We start from the raw sequence: 20529 nt of genomic DNA, 5'->3' as shown, positions 1-20529 counted from the left end.
ATCGTCAGAAGAATGGATGAACAACAAGTGTGTGGGAGAGTCATAGAATGCTATAGTACAGAAACAGGCTTTTTGCCCCATCTTTTCCATGCTGAAATGATCTTCCTATCTACTTGCATCTGGATCAAATCACTCCGTATTCATCCATATATGTAGCTATCCAAACTTCTGATCAATGTTATTATTGAGCTTGCTTCTATTACTTCTCTGGCAGCTTGTTCCAACTTCAGAATCAGAATCAGGTTTCATATCACCAGCATATATCGTGAAATTTTTTTGTTTTTTTGTCAGTAATTGCACCACCCTTTGAGTGAAGATGTTTCCCCTCAGATTTCCCATAAATATTTCATCTGTTCTTTAATTCTAGACTCACTTAACCTGAGGGGAAAAAGCCAGAATGTATTCACCCTATCCTTATTTTTCTTTAGGCATCCGTTAGTCTCGTAAGACCATGGATTTGTGCCTTGGAAAGTTGTATGGGAGACCGGCAGTTGCCCAAGCTGCAAGTCTCCCTCTCCATGTCACCGACGTTGTCCAAGGGAAGGGCAAGGACCCATACAGCTTGGCACCGGTGACATTGCAGAGCAATGTGTGGTTAAGTGCCTTGCTCAAGGACACAACATGCTGCCTTAGCCAAGGCTCGAACTAGCGACCTTCAGATCACTAGACCAACGCCTTAACCACTTGGCCAGGCGCCAACACACCCTATACTGCTCATAATTGTATATAACTCTATCAAATCTCCCCTCATTCTCCCTTCCACAGAACCTAGGTCCTCAAAAATTCACAATGTCCTGGTAAATTTTCTCTGCACTCTTTCAAACTGATTCAGCCTTGTCTTACAGACAGCCACAGAAATAGTGGTGCTGGGAGAGCGAGCAGGCACGAGAAAAGCAACAGCAGTGAGTGATCAAGTGTGACTGTTTTGCACTCAGCTCTGCTCAGCTCCACTCAGCCCCTGAATGGTGAGACCCAGGACAAAGGAGTAGGTGGGATGAGAAGAGAAGTCACACGGAAATACTCAATTCCACCAGGGACAAGAAGCCTGGAGCTCCACAGCAGCTGACAAGTCCATCCCCACACTGAACAGCCATTGCGACAGCTCAAACCATGAGCTCCCACCAAAAGCATCAGCTCTTCCTATGATCTTTAGTTCCAGTCTCACCCTCATTGTATCACCAGCAAAGCCTTCCCCACCACATTGACATGGAGCACTGGCACAAAGAAGCAGCATCCATTAAAGACCCCCACTATCTAGACTATCCTCTCTACTCACTACTACCTTCAGGAAGGATACAGAGGCCAAAAGTCTCTCACCACTAAATTTAGGAACAGTTGCTACAATACAACCAAGAGACTCCTGAACTGGTATAGATAACTTGAATCACCACTACTCTAAACCCATTCTATGACCTACAAACTTGCTTTCAAGGATCCTTTACAACTCTTGCTCTCAGCCTTATTATTTTAATTTTATTTTATCTTCACAATTTGTCTTTTTCCACTCAACATTACTGGTCACTGTATGCTTATGTATAGTTATTTTGTAAATTCTATTGTATTTTTTTCTCTATAAATACCTACAAGAAAATGAATCTTGTCAGTATATGGTAATATATACATACTTGGATAATAAATTTACATTGAATGTTGGGAAACTTCCTGTCCATGTACCTGTCCAAATATCTAATTATACCTGCCTCGCCCACTTCCTCTAGCAGTTCATTCTACATACATACCATTAAGTTAAAGAAAGTTGCCACTCAGGTACCTATTAAATCTTGCCTCCCCCCCCCCCCCCATTAAAATCTATGTCCTCTGGAAAAAAAACTGAGTCCATTTGCCCTATCTGTGCCCATCACATTTTTATTTACTTCTGTAAGATCAATTGTAATGTGAACTGAAGATTTTTGGAAATAATCTCTCTGAGTAACACCATCTCTAAGAAAGCTCAGTTACATAATATAGGGTAAAATCAAGTGAACCAAAGGAAAGAAGACATTTTGGTTACCCTTCACATCTGCTGTCACTCGCAGAGAGAGAGAGAGCACCAAAACAGGTCCATTGGCCCACTGAGTCTGTGCTAACCATCGGCCACCCATTTACACTAATCTTACATTCATCCCATTTTATTCTCTCAGCATTCTGATTATTTCTTGTCATATTCATCAGCCAAAAGACATTTGGATTAGAATATGGACAGAAGTGGTTCCGAAGGATATGGGCAACAAGCCAATGGGACTAGTTTGATGGGCAACATGGTCAGCATGGAAAAGATGGGCCAAAGGGCCTGTTTACATGCTCTATTACTCTATGGCAGTAAGTTGCCTGAGATTCTATTGCTCATCTGCACACTAGGGGCATTTACAGCAGCCAATTAATCCACCGACTCACGCGTCTTTGTGATGTGGAAGGAAACCCATGTAGTCACGGGGAAAAATGCAAACTCCACACAGAAATCACCTAGGGTCAGGATTGAACCCAGATCTGTGGTACTGTGAAGCAGTGGTTCTACTAGTTGTACCACTGTGTTACTAAAAAGTTATCTCAATGACTCAGAAACAGCTTCTTCCCGATTTCTGAATGGACATTGAACCCATGAACAGAACCTGGCTAATTTTTTATTTCTACTTTTGCACTACTTATTTAATGTAACTATTATATAAATATTTACTGTAATTCACTTTTTTTCTATCATTATGTATTGCATTGTACTGTTGCCGCAAAGCAGCAAATTTCACAAGATATGCCGATGCTATTAAACCAGTTTCTGATTCACTTCCCACTGACTCATTCACAAGTTCTTGTATTTCAAAGACTGTAGGGAAAGACAGCAGTTTTAACATGCATGGATTTTAGAATCAGAAAGGATCAGGATTACTGTCGCACCTAGATCATGAAATTTGTTGTTTCATTGCGGCGGTACAATGCAAGATATAATAACTACTGTAATTTAAAAATATAGTGCAAAAAAGAAATAATGAGGTAGTGTTCATGGGTTCATTTGCCATTCAGAGATCTGATGGCAGAGGGGGCCTATATTGTTGGGTGTGGTGTGTTAATTGGCCACCGTGAATTGACCCACCTTTCAAAGTCCAACCTTATGTTCCTTTTGTGAGAGGTGGAAATGGGTAAGGCCAGCCAACAGGGCTCTGGTGAAGCTGTATAGGCTAATCCCCTGTAAGGTGGTTACAATGGATTACAGAAATGTTAATGAACTCCAACCATACCATTGACTTTGGTCGATGGAGACAGGAGGCCATCAATGGCCCATGGGAGTTAAATCCATTAGGAGTTAAGGGACTAAAAGGAAGAAGTAATTTTATCTCTGGAGGTAGAATCTGGGAGTTGTTGATGGGAATGTGGGGGGGGGGGGGGAGGGGGATCAAAAGGACTAATGTTGGTTAGTATAACTGTGTGGTTGATGACCAGTATGAACTCAGTCAGCCAAAAGGATTGTATCTTTCTTTGACTTTAAGGAAAATGAGGGTTGAAAGAATGACTGAAATTCAAGACTCTGTCCAGCTCAAATGCTCCTGAATCTGGGAGTAACTAGTAAACTGAATTAAAAAAAAATATTGATTTATGTTTTGGGATGCAGAACAAAATAGGCCCATCTAGCCCTTTGAGCCATGCCACTCAGCAATCCCTCCCAATTTAATTCTAACCTAACCACAGGACAATTTCCAATGACCGATTAACCCACCAACAGGAATGCCTTTGGACTGTGGGAGGACTATTTGTGTACGTGTGTGTGTATATGGTCACGTACAGTCACACGCACTGAGGTACAGATCAAATCATCACATTAGTGCACTCTAAAGCAATAATATAACGCAGAGTTGGAGACGGAGTTAAGATGGCGCTAAACAGCAACTCCTTTTCTTGCATCTTTGGAAACAGCTCTATTTCCATCTTTAATATCTTTATTTTTCCCTTTCAGGGTTCTTTTTAAGACCCTGACCTGGAGATACATGCAGACTTCGGTTCTTTGCGGGAATGCGAACCTTTCTTGGGGTTTCAGGAACGGCCGTTGTTTGGCACGCCAAGGGTTCCGCCTGAGAGGCGGCCTCATGTTTAGAAGCCTAAGATCTTGGGGGTCTGGAGATGGGCGGATTGAGGGTCGGTGTCACAGCAGGGGGCTTGTGTGTTGTCGGGGAGGCCAGGAAATCTTTTGCTGTGGGCCCAAAGACCTAAGATCTTTGCGATCTTCAGGCATAGAGCTCGTAAAAAGTGATGAAATGGACTTTTTAACATCGTAAACCAGCGGATTGTTTCTATGTCTCCTGCTCACTGTGAAAATGGGGGACAGCGCCCTCTTTCTTATTAGGGAGAGAGAGAACCTGTGGTTTGTTGAATGCCAGGTGAAATGCGATAATCTTTGGGGTAACTGCAAGGTCTGTGTTTTTGCTATCGCTTAGCTCACGCTTTTGCTCGGTAGCCGGAGTGCTTTTTTTTAACCGGTGGGGAAAGGGGGAATCATTGCTCATTGCCGCTTATGCGCGGGAGGGGGGAGCTGGGGGACTTTGGGGTTCTTACGTTAATCTGTTGTTCATTCTTTGGGGCACTCCTCTGTTTTCGCGGATGTTCTGTGAAAAAAAAGCATTTCAGGATGTATATTGTATACATTTCTCTGACATTAAATTGAACCTTTGAATATAATGTTGCAAAGTAGAAAAACCAAACACTGAACTTTGCTTTCTGACTTGACAAATATTAATGTTATCTGTACAAATAGAAGATGCTGGAGACACTGTGGAGAGAGAAACAATTAACGTTTCAGGTCAAAAACCTTTCATTGGAGTTCAGTTACTAAATATTAATAATGTAGTGATAGTCATAATAGCTATAATTGTTTAAATCAGATGCTAAATATTAATAATTTTCTGATAGTTATAATAGCTATAATTGCTTTCAGTGTGAGTCACCTGATGATAGTTGTCTCTATGAACTCTTTGTTCCCTTGACTCTGGTTGCATTGCGTTCCCCGCTCTCATTCTGACACAGGCAGTGAAGCATTCAGTGAAGGCTCCACTGTCTGGAGCTCCCTTGCTGAACCTCTCCGTCTCTTCTGAACTCACTCCTTTAAAATGCAAGCAGACTTTTTCCACTGAGGTTGAGCAAGACTACAATTAGAGGACATGGGTTAAGGGTGAAAGGTGAAATATTTAAAGGGAACATAAGGGGAAACTTCTTCACTCAGAGGGTCACAAGAGTGTGGAATGAGAGTGCAAGCAGTGCACGCAAGCTCATTTTCAATGGTTAAGAGAACTATGGATGGGGGGGAGTATGGAGGGCAATGGTCCATGGGATGAGGCACTGGTTAGATGGGCCAAAGGGCCTGGTTCGGTGCGGTACTATTCTAAGACTCTATGACTCCTCCAAACCTCACTTTGAGTCACCGATCTTAACACCATATTGGATCAATATGGTTCACTGGCATCACCTTGAAACTTAAAAAGTGTACTGGAACTTTGCCTAGCCTCACAGTTTAAAGTATAAAGTGAGTGGAGCAGGGAGCTAAACACTCTGTAGGTGGAAAATGCCGCAGTGCCCAATTTTGACCTGGAAATTCCATTTCCAAATCTTTCAACCTATATGAACGTGTGATGGCTATTTGTTGTTAATTCATCAACCGCATGGGAGCTAAATAAATAAATGGAGATCAAGTATATTTTTTAATGAAAACATTGACAAATGGTAATAGATGCACATTTTGCTTGTCAAATTCCAAACTAGCCCTGTGCGAACAGCAGTAATGTTATTCACATTGTGTTTATGACCTCCTTTTATGTTCCCACATTGCTACAGCTGTGCTGTTTGAAACGTCCCTGGACGCATTCGTTTGAAACTGTTGAAATATGCTTGCACCCTGTAATCATGGTGGCTCCTTTATTATGGGAGTGCTTTCCTGTTTATTAAGATAAGTGATTTCAGGGATAGATGTTGGAAATTTAAGAGGAGAGAGGGCAGCTCAGATAGGGCTGCTGCCCATTGCATCAGGATGCCCAGAGCTATCCTGACATTGAGTGCTGTCTCTGTGGAGTCTCCATGATCTCCCTGTGCCTGCATGGATCTCTCCTGGGGGTTCTGGTTTCCTCCACCATCTGAAAGATCTGCGGGTTCATAGGTTAATTGGTTCCTGTAAACTGCCGCTGTCTGTTTGTGATTGCCAGAATCCAGTCAGGGAAAAGGGTTCTGAGGAGAATGTGGGAGAAGAACAAAAGGAAGGATTAACGTAGGACTGGTGTAAAACAGGTGACTGATAATCAGTGTAGACTTGATGGACTGAGGATACAGCAGCTATTATGCTGTTACTAATCCAGGGACAATGGCCTAAATACACTAAATGTGGTGAGAATGTTTCCAGTAGTGGGAGTATCTAGAAACAGAGGACACAACCTCAGAATATGAGGACTTCCCTTTAGAACAGAGATAAGGAAGAATTTCTTTAGCCATAAGGTGGTGAATCTGTGGAATTCATTGCCCAAGATGGCTCTGGAGGCCGAGTCATTGGGTATGTTAAAAATAGAAATTGCTAGGTTCTTGATTAGTAAAGGATTCAAGTATTACATTGGGAAACCAGGATAATGGGGTTGAGAAGGAACATAAAAATCAGCCATGATCTAATAATGGAGCAGACTTGATGGACTGAATGGCCTACTTCTGCTCATATGTCTTATGATTTGATGAACTAAGTTTTATTTTACTTCCAATCTCAATCCTAGCATCGAGAATCCCCTCATGATTGAGCTAAACAAGCCGTCAGTACAAATGAAGATTAGGAATCTGTCTTGCAGAATGCTCTCTTGTGGAAAACTGGAACTGGAATTTGATGATGGAAAATAAATTTTAGATTTACCACACTGTGTAAAGAGAAAAATACTTGGTTGAGAACTGATGGCTGATTTCACGCCAACAAGATAAATTTTGGATCGGTGCTAAATATCACAAGTTTTACCATCTCCTACGATAACCAGCTATTGGGGAACAACCTGCTCTCATCTGAAGTTAGTGGGACTCCATTTTTTTCTGGGCTCTGGGGATCTTTTTTAATTGGTGCCCTTTCATAATGTTGGAACAAAGCCTGTAGCTGAGGGTCATAGAGTCGTACAGCACACAACAAGGTCTCTTGACCTGAATCACCTATTTTCACTCATCTTATTTACAGCTGCACATTCTCCGACACTAGCCCAGATTCTAGCACCTACCTATACATTAGGGGCAACTTACCAGACTGCATGTATTTTGGGATGTGGGAGGAAATGAGAGCAGCTAGGGAAAACCCTAGTGGCCACTGGGAGAACATGAACACTCCACACTGAGGTTAAGGTTGCTGGAGGTATGAAGATCATATCACTGAACCTGGGCTGGACCATCACCCTGCAAGAAGATGGTGTTCTTCACTTTTATAGAGTTAATGGGAATTCAAAATAGAACACAGGTGCACTGTTGACTAATTCATGAAGGTCTATAAACTGTAAGGATACGAAATCAAACGTTATTAAGAAGCTAGACAGACACAAAGGACTCTTCAATACTATAGATGTCAATGATTCATGTCCTAAATGAGCCGACACCCTCTATCAACAAGCTTCTTCTGTTCCTTTCTTCCTCATGCAATTATCCAGCTTCCTCTCCTGGCATTCAGTTGTATGGTTCCTGTGGCAGTGATCTAACATAACACACACAAAAATGCTGGCCCCCTTCTTCGGGACTGCAATGGAAGGGGGAAGATGCCAGAATAAAAAGCTGGGGAGAGGGGGAAGGAGGGTAACTATAAGGTGATAGGTGAAGCTAGGAGGGTGGGAAAGATAAATGGCTAGACAGAAATGAATCTGAAAGGAGAGGAGAGTGGCCATAGGTGAAAAGAAATATACTAATCTTCTTCTCTCTGCAATAATTATTAGCAATCAAATTTTTTTCATTTAAAAACCTTAATACTGTTCTTTTCCAACACTAGTTTGTAGACATGAGTATTTCTGACATGCCCAGATTTATCAGCATCCCTAACTGCCTCTTGAGAAGGTACTGGCTTCTAATACCGCAATCTTTCTGGTGAAAGTTCTCCTCAGTGAATGATAGGATAGGGAGTACAAGAATCTGGACTCACACAAAAATGGAGGCATGGCAAATTGGTGTGCCACTTGGAAGAAAATCTATTACGGTTTTCTTCTACATTCATATTTCTTGATATGGGTTTAAGAGATGTCATGCCTAACAAGTAACCATAGTGCATTTTCTACCACCAGTGCTTCCATCTTCTCACAGGTCTTAGTTAGAACTCCATCACCCTTTTTTTGTCTAGAGTGAAAAACCATGTGTATATATTATTTCCCTGGTCATTGTTGCATCACCCTTAAATACTTTTACTGACATCTCTTAGAACACTCCCCTTTCTTTGATAATATAGAGGTTAGACTAGATGCAGTGACCTGACATAAAAAAATGCAGTATGTTCCTTTTGACCCTATCAATTTTGATAGATGCATCATAGAAAGTATACTATTTTTATTTTATTGACTTATTGAGATACAGGGTGGAGTAGGCCCTTCCAGACATTTTGTGTCATGCCACCCAGTCATCCTGCAATTTTATCCTGGCCTTATCATGGGACAGTTTACAATAACCAATTAACCGACCAATTGGTATGTCGTTGGACTGTAGGAGGAAACTGGAACACCTGAAGGAAACTCATGCAGTCACAAGGAGAATGAACAAACTCCTTACAGTCTGCGGTAGGAATTGAACCAGTGTCGCCTGTAATATAAAGCGTTGTGCTAACCACTGTGCTGCCCTGCTGGATGCATCACAGCATGGTATGGCATCTGCTCTGCCTAGGAGACAGCAAGAAAGTTCAGAGGATCAGAGGACACTTGCTGCTATAAGGTATCACAACAATTAAGTCTCCCCTCTGTCTGCTCTTCTCACTGCCTTGGTAATGCACTCATCCTTATTAAAGACATCATTCATCCAGGACATTCCTTCTCCTCCCCTCTATCACTTAGCAAAAGATACAAAAGTCTAAAACACGTACTGCCAGGCTAAAGAACAACTTCAATCCTGTTGCTTAAGACCGTTTAACAGACCCCTCAGATGGACACATGACCTCACGATCTTCCCCATTAAAGTTTTACACCTGCCTTCATTCTCACTTTTCCTATAATTGTAACAACTAATTCGGCATTATGTTTTCATTGCACTTGTACTACCTTGATGCAATTACGTGTGACAGACCTATATGAATGGCATGCAAAGCAAAGTTCTTGCTACCTCAGTACATCTGATAATAATAATCTGATTTATAACTTACATACTGTATTCACTGTTTCAGAAGCAGAGTTTAGCTCTGCATTGCATTAAATGTTTGAGGTACGTAATAGAAGGTGACTTCTGTCCCTAATTCATGCATCTTCGTAATACCTAACAGCCAAGTTTTTGGAATGAAGATATTTTGAACCATATACACGCAGTGGGCAATTTATTAGGTACCTCCTGTACCTAATAATGTGGCTACTAAGTATAATTCTGTGGTCTTTTGCTGCTGTAGCCCACCCACTTCAAAGCTCAATATGCTGAGCTTTTGGAGATGCTCTTCTGCACAGAGCTGTTGTACCACGTGATTATTTGAGATACTGTCACCTTCCTGTCAGCTTGAAACAATCTGGCCATTCTCTTCTGACCTCTCCAATTAACAAAGCGTTTTCACACATGGAACTGCCACTCACTGAATATTTTTTTTACTCTAAACTCTAGAGAATCTTATGCAATGAAAATCCCAGGAAACCAGCAGCTTCCAAGATACTCGAACCTCCCCGAGACCAACCATCATTCCCACGGTCAAAGTCACTTAGATCACATTCCTCGCCCATTCTGAAGTTGGGACTGAAGAACAACTGAACCACTGGATTACGTCTGCATGTGTTTATGCATTGAGTTGCTGCCACATAATTGGCTGATTAGGTATTTGCATTAACAAGCAGATGTACAGGTATAGCTAATAAAATGGCCATTGAGTGTTGAATGTGCTGCAATTTTGTTTAGAGTCTGTTGTCACTGCATCAAATTACCCAGTGTATTAACCTCAAAGCCTAGGCCAAACACACAGTTTTGAATTACTTGAAAATCTCATTATTCTCAAACAGCATCCACTGTGTAACTGAGGCAATAAATCTATTTGGGGAACCTTTAAACATTGCATTACCTGCAGTACTGACACTTGTATTGATAAATATAAGATACATTTATCCAGCAAATCAAAACTGCAGTCAGTTGCCTTACATGAAGACATGTTGACTTGCCAGTGCTTCATATGGAACAAAAGATTGTCTTAACACATGGTTTGTGAAAAGTTATGAGCATGAAGAGTAACATGTCTCTGCCATGGTATGATCTAAGTTTCATGCTTTGTTAATGATACAAATGAGGCATGTAGAGGGAGTGAGAGACAGTCACACGAGAAAGAGCATTCTCGAGATTCCATGCTGCTCTGCCAAGTCTGAGCTTGGGTGCAACTTAGATAGAATGGGAAATGCCATGGGCATGAAAAGTAGGCACAGGACAAAGAGTGATTGATACACAATGTTTATTCCACACCATGAGGGTAAAGATGGAAAACATGGGAACAAAACCCCTTTTACCCCCCTCCCACAGCAAAACACAACAGATGGCCACACAAGATGAGTAACATGTATTCTCATTTTTATACCAACAACAGTAATTAATTAGGGAAATGGAAAACTCTTATGAATAATTCCAAAAAATACAGAGGTGAAGATGATTTTTAGATTAAATGCATGAAAAAGGGAAACATATTCATTATTCAGTTGCTAACCCTAATATTACACCCATAGAAAAATGCTCGCACACACCATGTTACACTAATACATAAATTTCTAGAACTGCCACATTGAAAAGTTGCAACTTTAATTCTAATTATATGGTAAGAACAGTGACATATATAAATCCTAGAGAACATATTTGAGAAAAGCACCAATCTATAACATTGTCTACGGCATTATTACACTCACGATTTTACCAGTCATTGTCTGAAGAGTTTAGTGAGGACTCTTCAATGGACATACTCTCAGAAGAGTCGCCATCAGGATCGAGTGACACTTCAACCACTGTGTCTCTGGGTTCTGTCGTGTTATTGGATGGCTGGACATTATCAGTCGACACCACCATTGTTTCAGTGGAGGTAGTCAGGGGGTTATTGGATGCTGCCCCAACATTCGTCCCCTGACTCCTCTCTGTTAAGACAATGGAGGTCTGAATGGCCACATCTCGACGGGGCAAGGTCGAGAAATGGTGCAGCCTCACTAGCGTGTGCATTGCACCCACCAGAGACATCACATTTTGGGACAAACGGGCCCCACGGTACTGCGAGACATTCTGCAGTGTGTTGATGTCCCTGTGCATGTGGTGGAATCCACGCTGCACGGTGCTCACCAGGGTGTCTAGCCTGCGGCATATGGGGCAAAGGTCTCCCTCGTGTGTGTTATGGGAATGTGGTGGGACAGAGGATGCAGCAGCTCTTATAGCCTCTGACTGATGTGCCCCTTGGTATTCCGAAGGGGGCACTTTCATGTAAGCGGCTGCTCTCCATTGTCCACCTGCGGTGTCTTCTCTATGTTCCTCGTATGAGCCTTGTGGAACCTGTTCAGTCTCTATACCTTGCTTCACCATTCCAAGTCCTTGAGTCTGGGCAGATGCCTTCTCCTCCATTGTCACCGTGATCTGATGTTGCTCTGGTCTGACACGTTCCGACGTGCAACACTCATCTGGGGAGATAAAAGGATAAGATTTTCTTTTGGTTGATGATGGATTATCTATAATCTGAAGAACTAGATTGCAGTAGAGCTTTGGGCACAAGAAAGCTTGCAATCAATTATGGAGCAAGACCATTTACATATGCTTTGAAGGATCGCTTACATAATCATTGCAATGCATGCTTAATGGAAACAGCCAGGACTCAGGCAAGCAATGATGGGTTTGACAAAACAAGGCATACTCACCAGAGTCACTGGAGTCACAGGATGCACCAGGTCTATGTTCCACAAGGTGGACTATCGGGGTCACTTTCTCTTCCTCCCATGTTAGGGCTTTCTCTTTGGACACCTCTGAGTGCTGGACTGCCCCTCTCTTTATGTAACATGCGCCATTTCTCCGAGCGCCAAGCCGCAAGTCACTGATACGCTTTCGAAACCCCTTGATTGCTCGGCCTAGCTTGGAAACCTTGTTGACTTTGGCAGCTGTAAGGTTGCAGCCATGGCGACGCCCTTCACTACCGGGCATTTTGGATTTCGTGGCCAGGAATAATCTTTGTAATTTTGTAAACCTTTTCACAAGCATGCATGTAGCCAACATGGAGAACATAGGCTTCTGCTGCTTGGTTACTCTGAACGCCATTTTCGTCAGCTTTCCGCCTGTGCGGAGCGGAAAGAAAAGTCATTTGCAATGGTCAAGTCACTTCCCTTCGGAAGTTAAGATGCAAATTGTCAATTATTACAGCTGTATTTTAAACACATCAGTGATTTGACTGCCTGCGGAAAACAGCTTTTATTTTCCACACCTGTCATCCTTGTGGCTTCTGAATGGCACTGCCAATTTACCTTTGCTGAACATCAGATACAGACAGTTTTATGAATTGTGGCAACCAGAGTATGCATTGAATTTGCCAAGCAAATTAAGATCATGAATGATTGAGAAACAAAATATGCATTTCCCTGTTCAGGTTCTGTTCAAATTCACTCCCCGGCTGTAAATGGATAATGTGATAACCTAATATAATATTCAGATCATTATATTCAATAACATTTTGTTTCCTGTCCAAACAATTTTAACTGAACCACTCACAGTTAAAATGCCAACAACTAACAACTAATGTAACATCTTCAATTTGGTAGAACCTCACAAGGTGCCTGTTAATAAAAACATTCCCACTGTATAAACGCTAATCTTTCTTATTTGAACATGTGCCAGGTGATACTGTACATGTGTCAGAGAGAATAATTGAGATGGATAGCTTATTTCATGATATTCATTGATTGGGCATTAATTCGTGCTTAGTTTTCTCCTCTTGTGACACGTCAGGAGAAGAGCACATTGTTCTTTGATGTGTAATGAAACAGATTAGACATTATGCCACATGGCACCTTGATGAAATGTGGAGACAACAAAGTGATTGGGACAGATTAAAATTGTTGCATTGGATCATTGCCATCTGCAGAGGTAATTTATATATTATTCTATAAAGTGATCCAAAAAATCTACAAGTAACAATTTTGCAAAATAAAACCTTATCTTTTAACTAAGCATGCTGCAGTCCTCCAGATTTTGGACCCAGTACTGGACTCAATAACTTCAGATAACTGGCTTTTCCTGTTTTTAACAGGACTATGACTTACCTACCTAACTTAGTTTTCCTTCCTCCACAGATGCTGGCTAATCTGCCACATCCTTCCAACAACTATTTTGTTTCATATTTTCAGCCACTGCTGCACCTTATATCTCACACTTCCTGCATGTTCTTGTATTGTTCTCTTCCTACTTCCCCCTCTCTCATATTTCATGAACTTAAAGGCGCCAAAATCATTTTGTCACCTGGACAAGCTTGCACTCCGCTCTATCGGAAGCATTCCCTATTTTCCTCTCTGCTCCTCCCCTTTCTGCAACTCAGGACACACTTGTATAATTACTCCTTTGCTTTTGATGAAGCGTCAATGACCTAAGCCGTTAATTAATTTTCTCTCCTCACAGGTGCTGCCCAATCAACTGGATATTCTTAGTATTTTTGTTTCTGTTTCAGAGTTCCAAAATCTGCAACTCTTTTAGGAGCTAATTCTATCATATTAAATTTCTCTTGCAAATTATTGTAGATGTACATAGGAGAACATTCTGATCAGTCCATCACCAGCTGGCATGGAGAGAGCATCAAGAAGGAGATGTCCATCACTAGAAACCCTTACCATCTGGGACATGCCCTCTTTTTGTTACTAACATCAGAGAGAAAAAGCCTGAGGACCCACACTCATCAACTCATAATTAACTTCTTCCCCTCCAACATCAGCTTTCTGAATACTTCATGAACCTGTGAACACAACTTCATTATTCCTTTTTTGCACTATTTACTTATTTTATAATTTATAATTATGATGTGCATTCATTGCCCAGGGGCTGGTGGGGGGGGGGGTAGGAGGCAGTGGGGGAACATTTGGGCCAAGCTCAGATTTCTACATAGCAGTTGACACTTCTAAAGATAAAAAAGTTGCTTTTGAGGAAGTTAAACTTCTAACCAATATTCCTTGTTCAGCTCCTTGTTGGAAACGGGAGCCGGTCTTCAGTCCTTAATGTAAAGGCCAAGCAATAATCAGTCTGAAGTTAGAATGAAAGCTTTGCAAACAAACAGCATTGTCTATAGTGGGCTGCTGGCCCACAGCATGAAGCTGATTGCTCAAGAGGTGCCGTGTAAGACGATGGGATTGTGCTAATTGGCTAGTATCATACCAGACAACACAGGACAGGTTACTTAGTTCAAGGAAGCTTGCAGACCAGATTCATACTCTCACTTAGCGCATCAAACAGCTGATCTATTATCAGCTGGAAAATTTGAGTATGCAGAGAATCAGCATTCACAGCTTTAGTTTGGGTATTTGGGAAATCTATTAATAGAAGGTCCAAGGCCATCATTGTGGAAAGGTATCTGAAAAAAAAAATCCCATGTGTGTGAAGTTACCAAGTGGCAAAAAACAGTATAAATGTAAGAGAGCAGTCAGGCTTGTTAGAAATGGTCAAGGAATAGTAAAAAAGAATGACAGAAAGACAGGGTGAACTAGAATCCAATCCTCTGCTTTTGATATCTGCAATGGGCTTGTTCATTGGTGTGTCTTTTTAGATTATAGGACTTGAACCTGTGTTTTGGAAATCTTTAATGTCTTAGAAATAGTAATTTGGAACCTTTTATGCGATGAAAACCTCTCTGGGTTTCAAATATGTTTTAAGAACTTCATCTGCACATTTAAATGTATGTCACTAAAAATAAATGAACTGTGTATAAACCACTTTGTTAGCTGAAAGTATCTCTTCCTTGGCACAGAGGGGGGAATACATTGCTCAAATAGTGAGTACTGGCAGCTAAAATTGCCATGGAGGTCAAACTGGGAAATGAACTAGTCTCTGAAGAGTAGGTAGCTGTGAGAGTGCGCGTAGCTATCTATATTGGATGGGGCTTAGATCTCCATTTGAGCTTAGAACTTAGCAGTCAGCAAACCCAACACCATCCCATAGTAATTTTATGTCTTTACACTGGACTGCTGCTACAAAGCAATAAATTTCACATCATGCAATATAAGACCTTGATAATAAAGCTGATTCTAATTAATTGATAACAACAGATTACCATTTTTATGTCACTTTCAACAGTGAGGTTTCTAAAGCATTTACTTTGCCGTAGTACTGACTATGATTTTAACATCAAGAGCTGAAAAACTAATTAGGACAGATGATTAAGTCTTGGCTAGAGGTCACAAGCAGAGTGAAGAAGTTAGGAGGTTTAAGGAAGGAATTTCAAAACTTAAGATCTGGGCATTGCAAGACAAGGAGGCAGCGACGTCATCCAATGTTGTACAGGAGGTCAGAAACAGGCAGATGCCAAGAGGCTGAAAGCACATTGGGATGACACTGCTAAGATAAAGACTCTCTTATTTTCTGAAGTGTGTACACTTCAGAATCGGGGACTCTTGGCAGTAATAGGAGGCTAGCTAAACCAGAAAATAAAAAGAAACCATAGACGCTGGATATCTGAAATAAAAGCAGGACATGTTGGAAACATTCAACAAGTCAAGCAGGCATTGTGGAGAAAGAAACAGTGAATGTTTCAATCTGGGACTCTTTGTCAATCTGACAATGTGGCTGACCTGGAATCTTAACTCTTTTTCTCTCCACAGATGCTGGCCTTCTGAGTGATTCTGACATGTTGTCTCCCTGAACCAGTAATTTAATTTCACAGCTTAACTATTTCTAAGCTTATTTTATTACATATGTCAATTTTTTTCCTTCTCATACTATTTCCAGGATTACTAGATTAATCTAATACAGTATTAGACATCAATCACAGGTTTCTGACTTCTGGAAACTTCAGATTTTATTTGAACAAATTTCAGCTGAGCTGCTGTAGTCAGGATGCATCAGTGTTATGTCCACGTCACAACTGCTCAGCCCAGTCATTCACATGAGATAGTGTGAAGTCACTCCACGGCCGGCTGATAGAAGAAGGCTTTGCACGTGTGTGCACAGATTATGTGACATCTGCAAAGTATCAGAGTGGTTCAATGCACAGCACACATTATTATAATTGCTTTTCGTTCCACAACAGAACCTCCATTTACATGCTTTTTACTTTATAAAATTGTCATGCGGCGATCCACAGGAAGGTTAACAAATGAAAATTTACTTTGACCTGTATGAAAGGATGTCAAGATGAATGCTACGAAGCCTAGCCAAAGAGCAGAAGGAAACAGGAGCAGGAATAGGCCAGAAGCTTCTGAAGCCTGGCCGAAATTTAAAATATTCATAGCTGATCTTCCCCAGGTGTCATCGTCCCTTAGAGTTATAGAGCATTTCAGCATGAATACAGGCCCTTCAGTCATCTCCTCCATGCTGACCAAACTGCCTGATTGAGCTCGACCCATCTGTCTGCATTTGGTCCATATCCCTCTAAACCCTTTATATTCATGTACCTTTCCAAGTATCTTTTAAACATCTTACTCTACCCACCTTTACCCCTTCTGCATCAGAGCTAAAATTCTCTGATTGCTTAAAAATATCTACTTTCTCCTTAAGTACCTCATTGACTGAGACTCCTCAAGCCCTGGGATAGTGATTTATCAGTTTCTGTGAGCAGAAGTTCCAAAGTACCTGTTTTAGATCTTGTAACTAAATCTTCCTTGCTCAATAATATCCCACTAGTTGAAACATTATATCTACCCTATCATAATTCCCATAATAAAATTACAGCTTGCTCCCTCTATATGCCAAAGAATATACACTCAGCAGCCACTTTATTGGGCATCTCCTGCACCTAATAAAGTGGCCATTGAGTGTATGTTCATGGTCTTCTGCTGCTGTGGCCCATCCACTTCAAGACTTGACATGTTGTGAGTTCAGTTATGCTCTTCTGCACACCACTGTTGGCAATGTGTGTTTATTTGAGTTACTGTTACTTTCTTGTCAACTTGAACCAATCTTCCCATTCTCCTCGGAACTCTCTCGTTAAGGAAGCATTTTTGCCAACAGAAATACTATTCAGTGTATGTTTTTATTCTTGTTTCTCACCCCATTTTCTATAAACTCTTCTCGAGACTGTTGGGCATGAAAATCTCAGTAGATCAGTGGTTTCTGAGATACACAAACCACCCTGCCTGACATCAACTATTATTCCATGGTCGAAGTTCCCATTCTGATGTTTGTTCTGAATAATAACTGAAACGCTTGACCATGTCTGCATGTTTTTATGTCTAGAGCTGCTGCCACTTGATTGACTGATTAGATATTTGCATTAATGAGCAGGTGTACCTGATAAAGTGGCTACCAAGTGTAGGTCTGTTTTCCCTAGCTACACATGAAAGATGTGAACAATGACTCTATGAGTATTCAAATCTAAATTCAATGACCAAATGCCAAGGCTATCACCATGGATCAATACCGCAAGATGGCTTATCTCTGAAAATTTCACAGCAGTATGTTTTTATAGACGTGAAAGAATTGAAAAATGTCTTTCATTCAGCCAGCAATAGACTCCTATGACTATTACAAAAATCAAGCAAATGGTTATGAAAGCAGCACACAGAGAATAGCTATGTGTAACTACTCACTAATATGTCCAGTCTGGAATTATTAAACAAGCCTCCTTTCCTAAAGAGTGTTGAGAATATGGATGTCACTTGCACCAGGAGTGGTTGATTTGAATAAAAGAGAGTTATTGAAGAGGAATTTGGATTTTCTGCAACAGGAGAGGAAAAACAGAAAATAAAATCCATTTTGGCAGATTAAATAATAAATGACAGGAAGAGGCTCAGGTGTAATTTATTGCTGGCAGAAAAATTAACTTCAATGTTGGAAATACTCAATAATATATTCTGCCTTGACATAGGAAAACATTCTGGGGCTATTATATTAAAATGCATATCCTGAAACACACATATATGTTTAACATTTGGAAACAAGAATGACAACTTTTGTTTGAACAAAACTCTTTCGGAAACATAAGATGGTGACGTACTTGGTTGAACAAAAGTGTAATTATTTAGTCTTCATCTCTTTTTTATGATTGAAAGACACAGATGGATATTAAGAACATCAAGTACTGCATGTCTGTTCTTGGGGCATACCGTGTGGCTATCTGTTACACCACGGCCAGTGTGCTGCATGGTCCAACAAAAGATGCAAAAGCTTGTCTTAGACAATATTCCTGTGTTCACAAGACCCTGCTGGACATAGGTAATGTAGAATTCTGCAAGTCCAATTCACTAGTTTATGGTGAGACTGGTGGCAGGGGAGCGATGTGGCCTCAGTTGTTGCACAGACCAGGCCCTCATACGGTGGGGTCATCTGCCGTAGCCTCGCATGGGAAAGGATGACAGAGGTGGTCTGGGAATGAATGGTGGCACAGCAGATGCACAGGAGAGGGGGGAAAGCCCCTCCCATCTGTACCTTGTTAAAGACAGGCTGGATTGTGTTCTTCTGTGGTTTAACTAGCATGTCATGAGGACTGCTACACACTTGTCCTGACAGAAACGTGGCTACAGGGCAACTTCACGTGCACCGTCAACCTACAGGCCTCAACACTCCAGAACTTGGGCTATATATATTTTTTATGCGATTGTATGTTTTTTACCACTATTGCAATTATATGTGCTGTTTCTGTCTTGTTCTTGTGTGTCTGTTGATACTTTGTTTTGTACCTTGGCCCTGAAGGAAAGCTGTTTCTTCTGGCTGTATTCATGTGTGCGGTCGAATGACAATTAAACTTGATTGAACTTGAAAAAAAATCAAATGACTGATCCTATCAAGAAGTGATAATCAGGGAAATCAATCAAGCTTTACTGCATTAGATAGTACCAAGCTCTGTTCAATCCCATCTCTGTGCGCACAGACTGTACATTGGTTCCCAACTAATAACAGCATCCATATTGATATTTTCTGTCTTGTTTTCAATTGCACCAAGATCTTTGTACTCCCTATCCCTATTATCTATAGCGAGCAAAGACTCTTCAGGTATAGACCATTCTTGGTTATAAACAGGTTTCGTGTTTACAGGTATCCATAATTCATTTTTGTTCATAAATTTGCTAAGACGCAAAATCACTCAGTATGGTAACTGTACCATTGAGAAGGACAATGAAGTCTTACTCCACTAGATTAAAGAGCAGCTATTACCCTTCAAACATTCGGTTTTCAACTGATCTGCACAGCTCTAATCACTACATTAGTACGACAGTAATATGATCAGCTTGCACTACAATGGACTTTAGTTTTGTTCTAATTGTGTTCCTTCTTGTATAATTTTAGATCATGTTTGTTGTTAATTTAAGTTTACTTGTTAATGTTGTGTTTCTGATACCACATGCCTCTGATGCTACAGCAAGTGTGACTTGCCTCTGTGCATATGACAATAAATCCAATTTTGACAGACATACCTCCACAGATGTGTAATGAATGGTTTTGGTAAGAATCAGTTAATAAAGGATTTATTTATTGTCTTCCCCTGCCCGATACAGTGGTATGGTATTAGGATGTCCCACACGCAATGATTAGTTTTGATAGGTTGAAGCACCAAAGCTTGTTACATTGATTAAAGGAGTATCATTGCATTAAGCATGAAACAGAAGCTTTTGCTTGTTCATTTTCAAGGCAAATCTCTTAAGTGACTTCTCACAATGTAGACTGCATTATTAAGAGAAAAGAGTGTCTGACTGCGGTAAGGAGATGACAAGTTTATTTTCCTCAAGACTGATGTTTATTTGCATTTAATAATATTTCTGAGAGCTCATTCATATATACTGACATCATTAACTTGGGGAGGGTACAATCACAGGCATAAAGGGATAAGGTCCTGATGTTGCTCCACGGGATGTTGCTGCTGAGTTCTTCATTGTACCTCCACACTCATGTATTTGTGCATATGACAAGATATTCAATAATGACTTTATAGTAATGTGGGTAAATGTGATTGGTGTAGATGGGCAAAATTGTTGGGATGGACTTGTTGGGACGAAGGATCAGTATCTGTGTTGTATGACACCATCACTGCGATCTTCCTGATCTAAGAGGAGGCTTAAGAGAGCGTAGGTGTAGGGATCTGGAGAGAAATGCAAAGCGTTGGATCTCAGCAGTTCAAACAACATCTGTGGGGACAAAGGGACTGATCCGGGTCTCAACCCAAAAGGTAATCTTTACCTTTGTCTCCACATATGTTGTCTGACCTTTTGAGTTCCCCTAACATTTTTTCTTCTTGTTCCAGTTCTAGCA

General features: G+C 40.9%; 1 protein-coding gene across 4 annotated transcripts in view; it reads right to left on the bottom strand.

Annotated features, from left to right (window-relative positions):
- LOC132394386 (protocadherin-9) overlaps positions 1-20529 on the bottom strand; it is a 798119-nt gene that overhangs the window by 246800 nt on the left and 530790 nt on the right. For 2 of the 4 annotated variants that reach the window (XM_059970457.1, XM_059970458.1), the window contains exons 4-5: positions 12018-12428; positions 10640-11783 (exon numbers count right to left, since the gene is read on the bottom strand). The exons of the other annotated variants lie outside the window; for them this stretch is intronic. In XM_059970457.1, the coding sequence (XP_059826440.1) occupies positions 11035-11783; positions 12018-12428 (1160 nt within the window). In that variant the 3' untranslated portion in view covers positions 10640-11034. Of the gene's footprint in view, positions 1-10639; positions 11784-12017; positions 12429-20529 lie in introns of those variants that run through there. 4 annotated transcript variants of the gene reach the window in all.

This window comes from Hypanus sabinus, chromosome 5, assembly GCF_030144855.1.
Source record: "Hypanus sabinus isolate sHypSab1 chromosome 5, sHypSab1.hap1, whole genome shotgun sequence".
In the NCBI taxonomy this organism is placed as follows: domain Eukaryota; kingdom Metazoa; phylum Chordata; class Chondrichthyes; order Myliobatiformes; family Dasyatidae; genus Hypanus; species Hypanus sabinus.
Note: the sequence above shows the minus strand (reverse complement) of the source record. Positions and strands in the feature narration are given on the sequence as shown.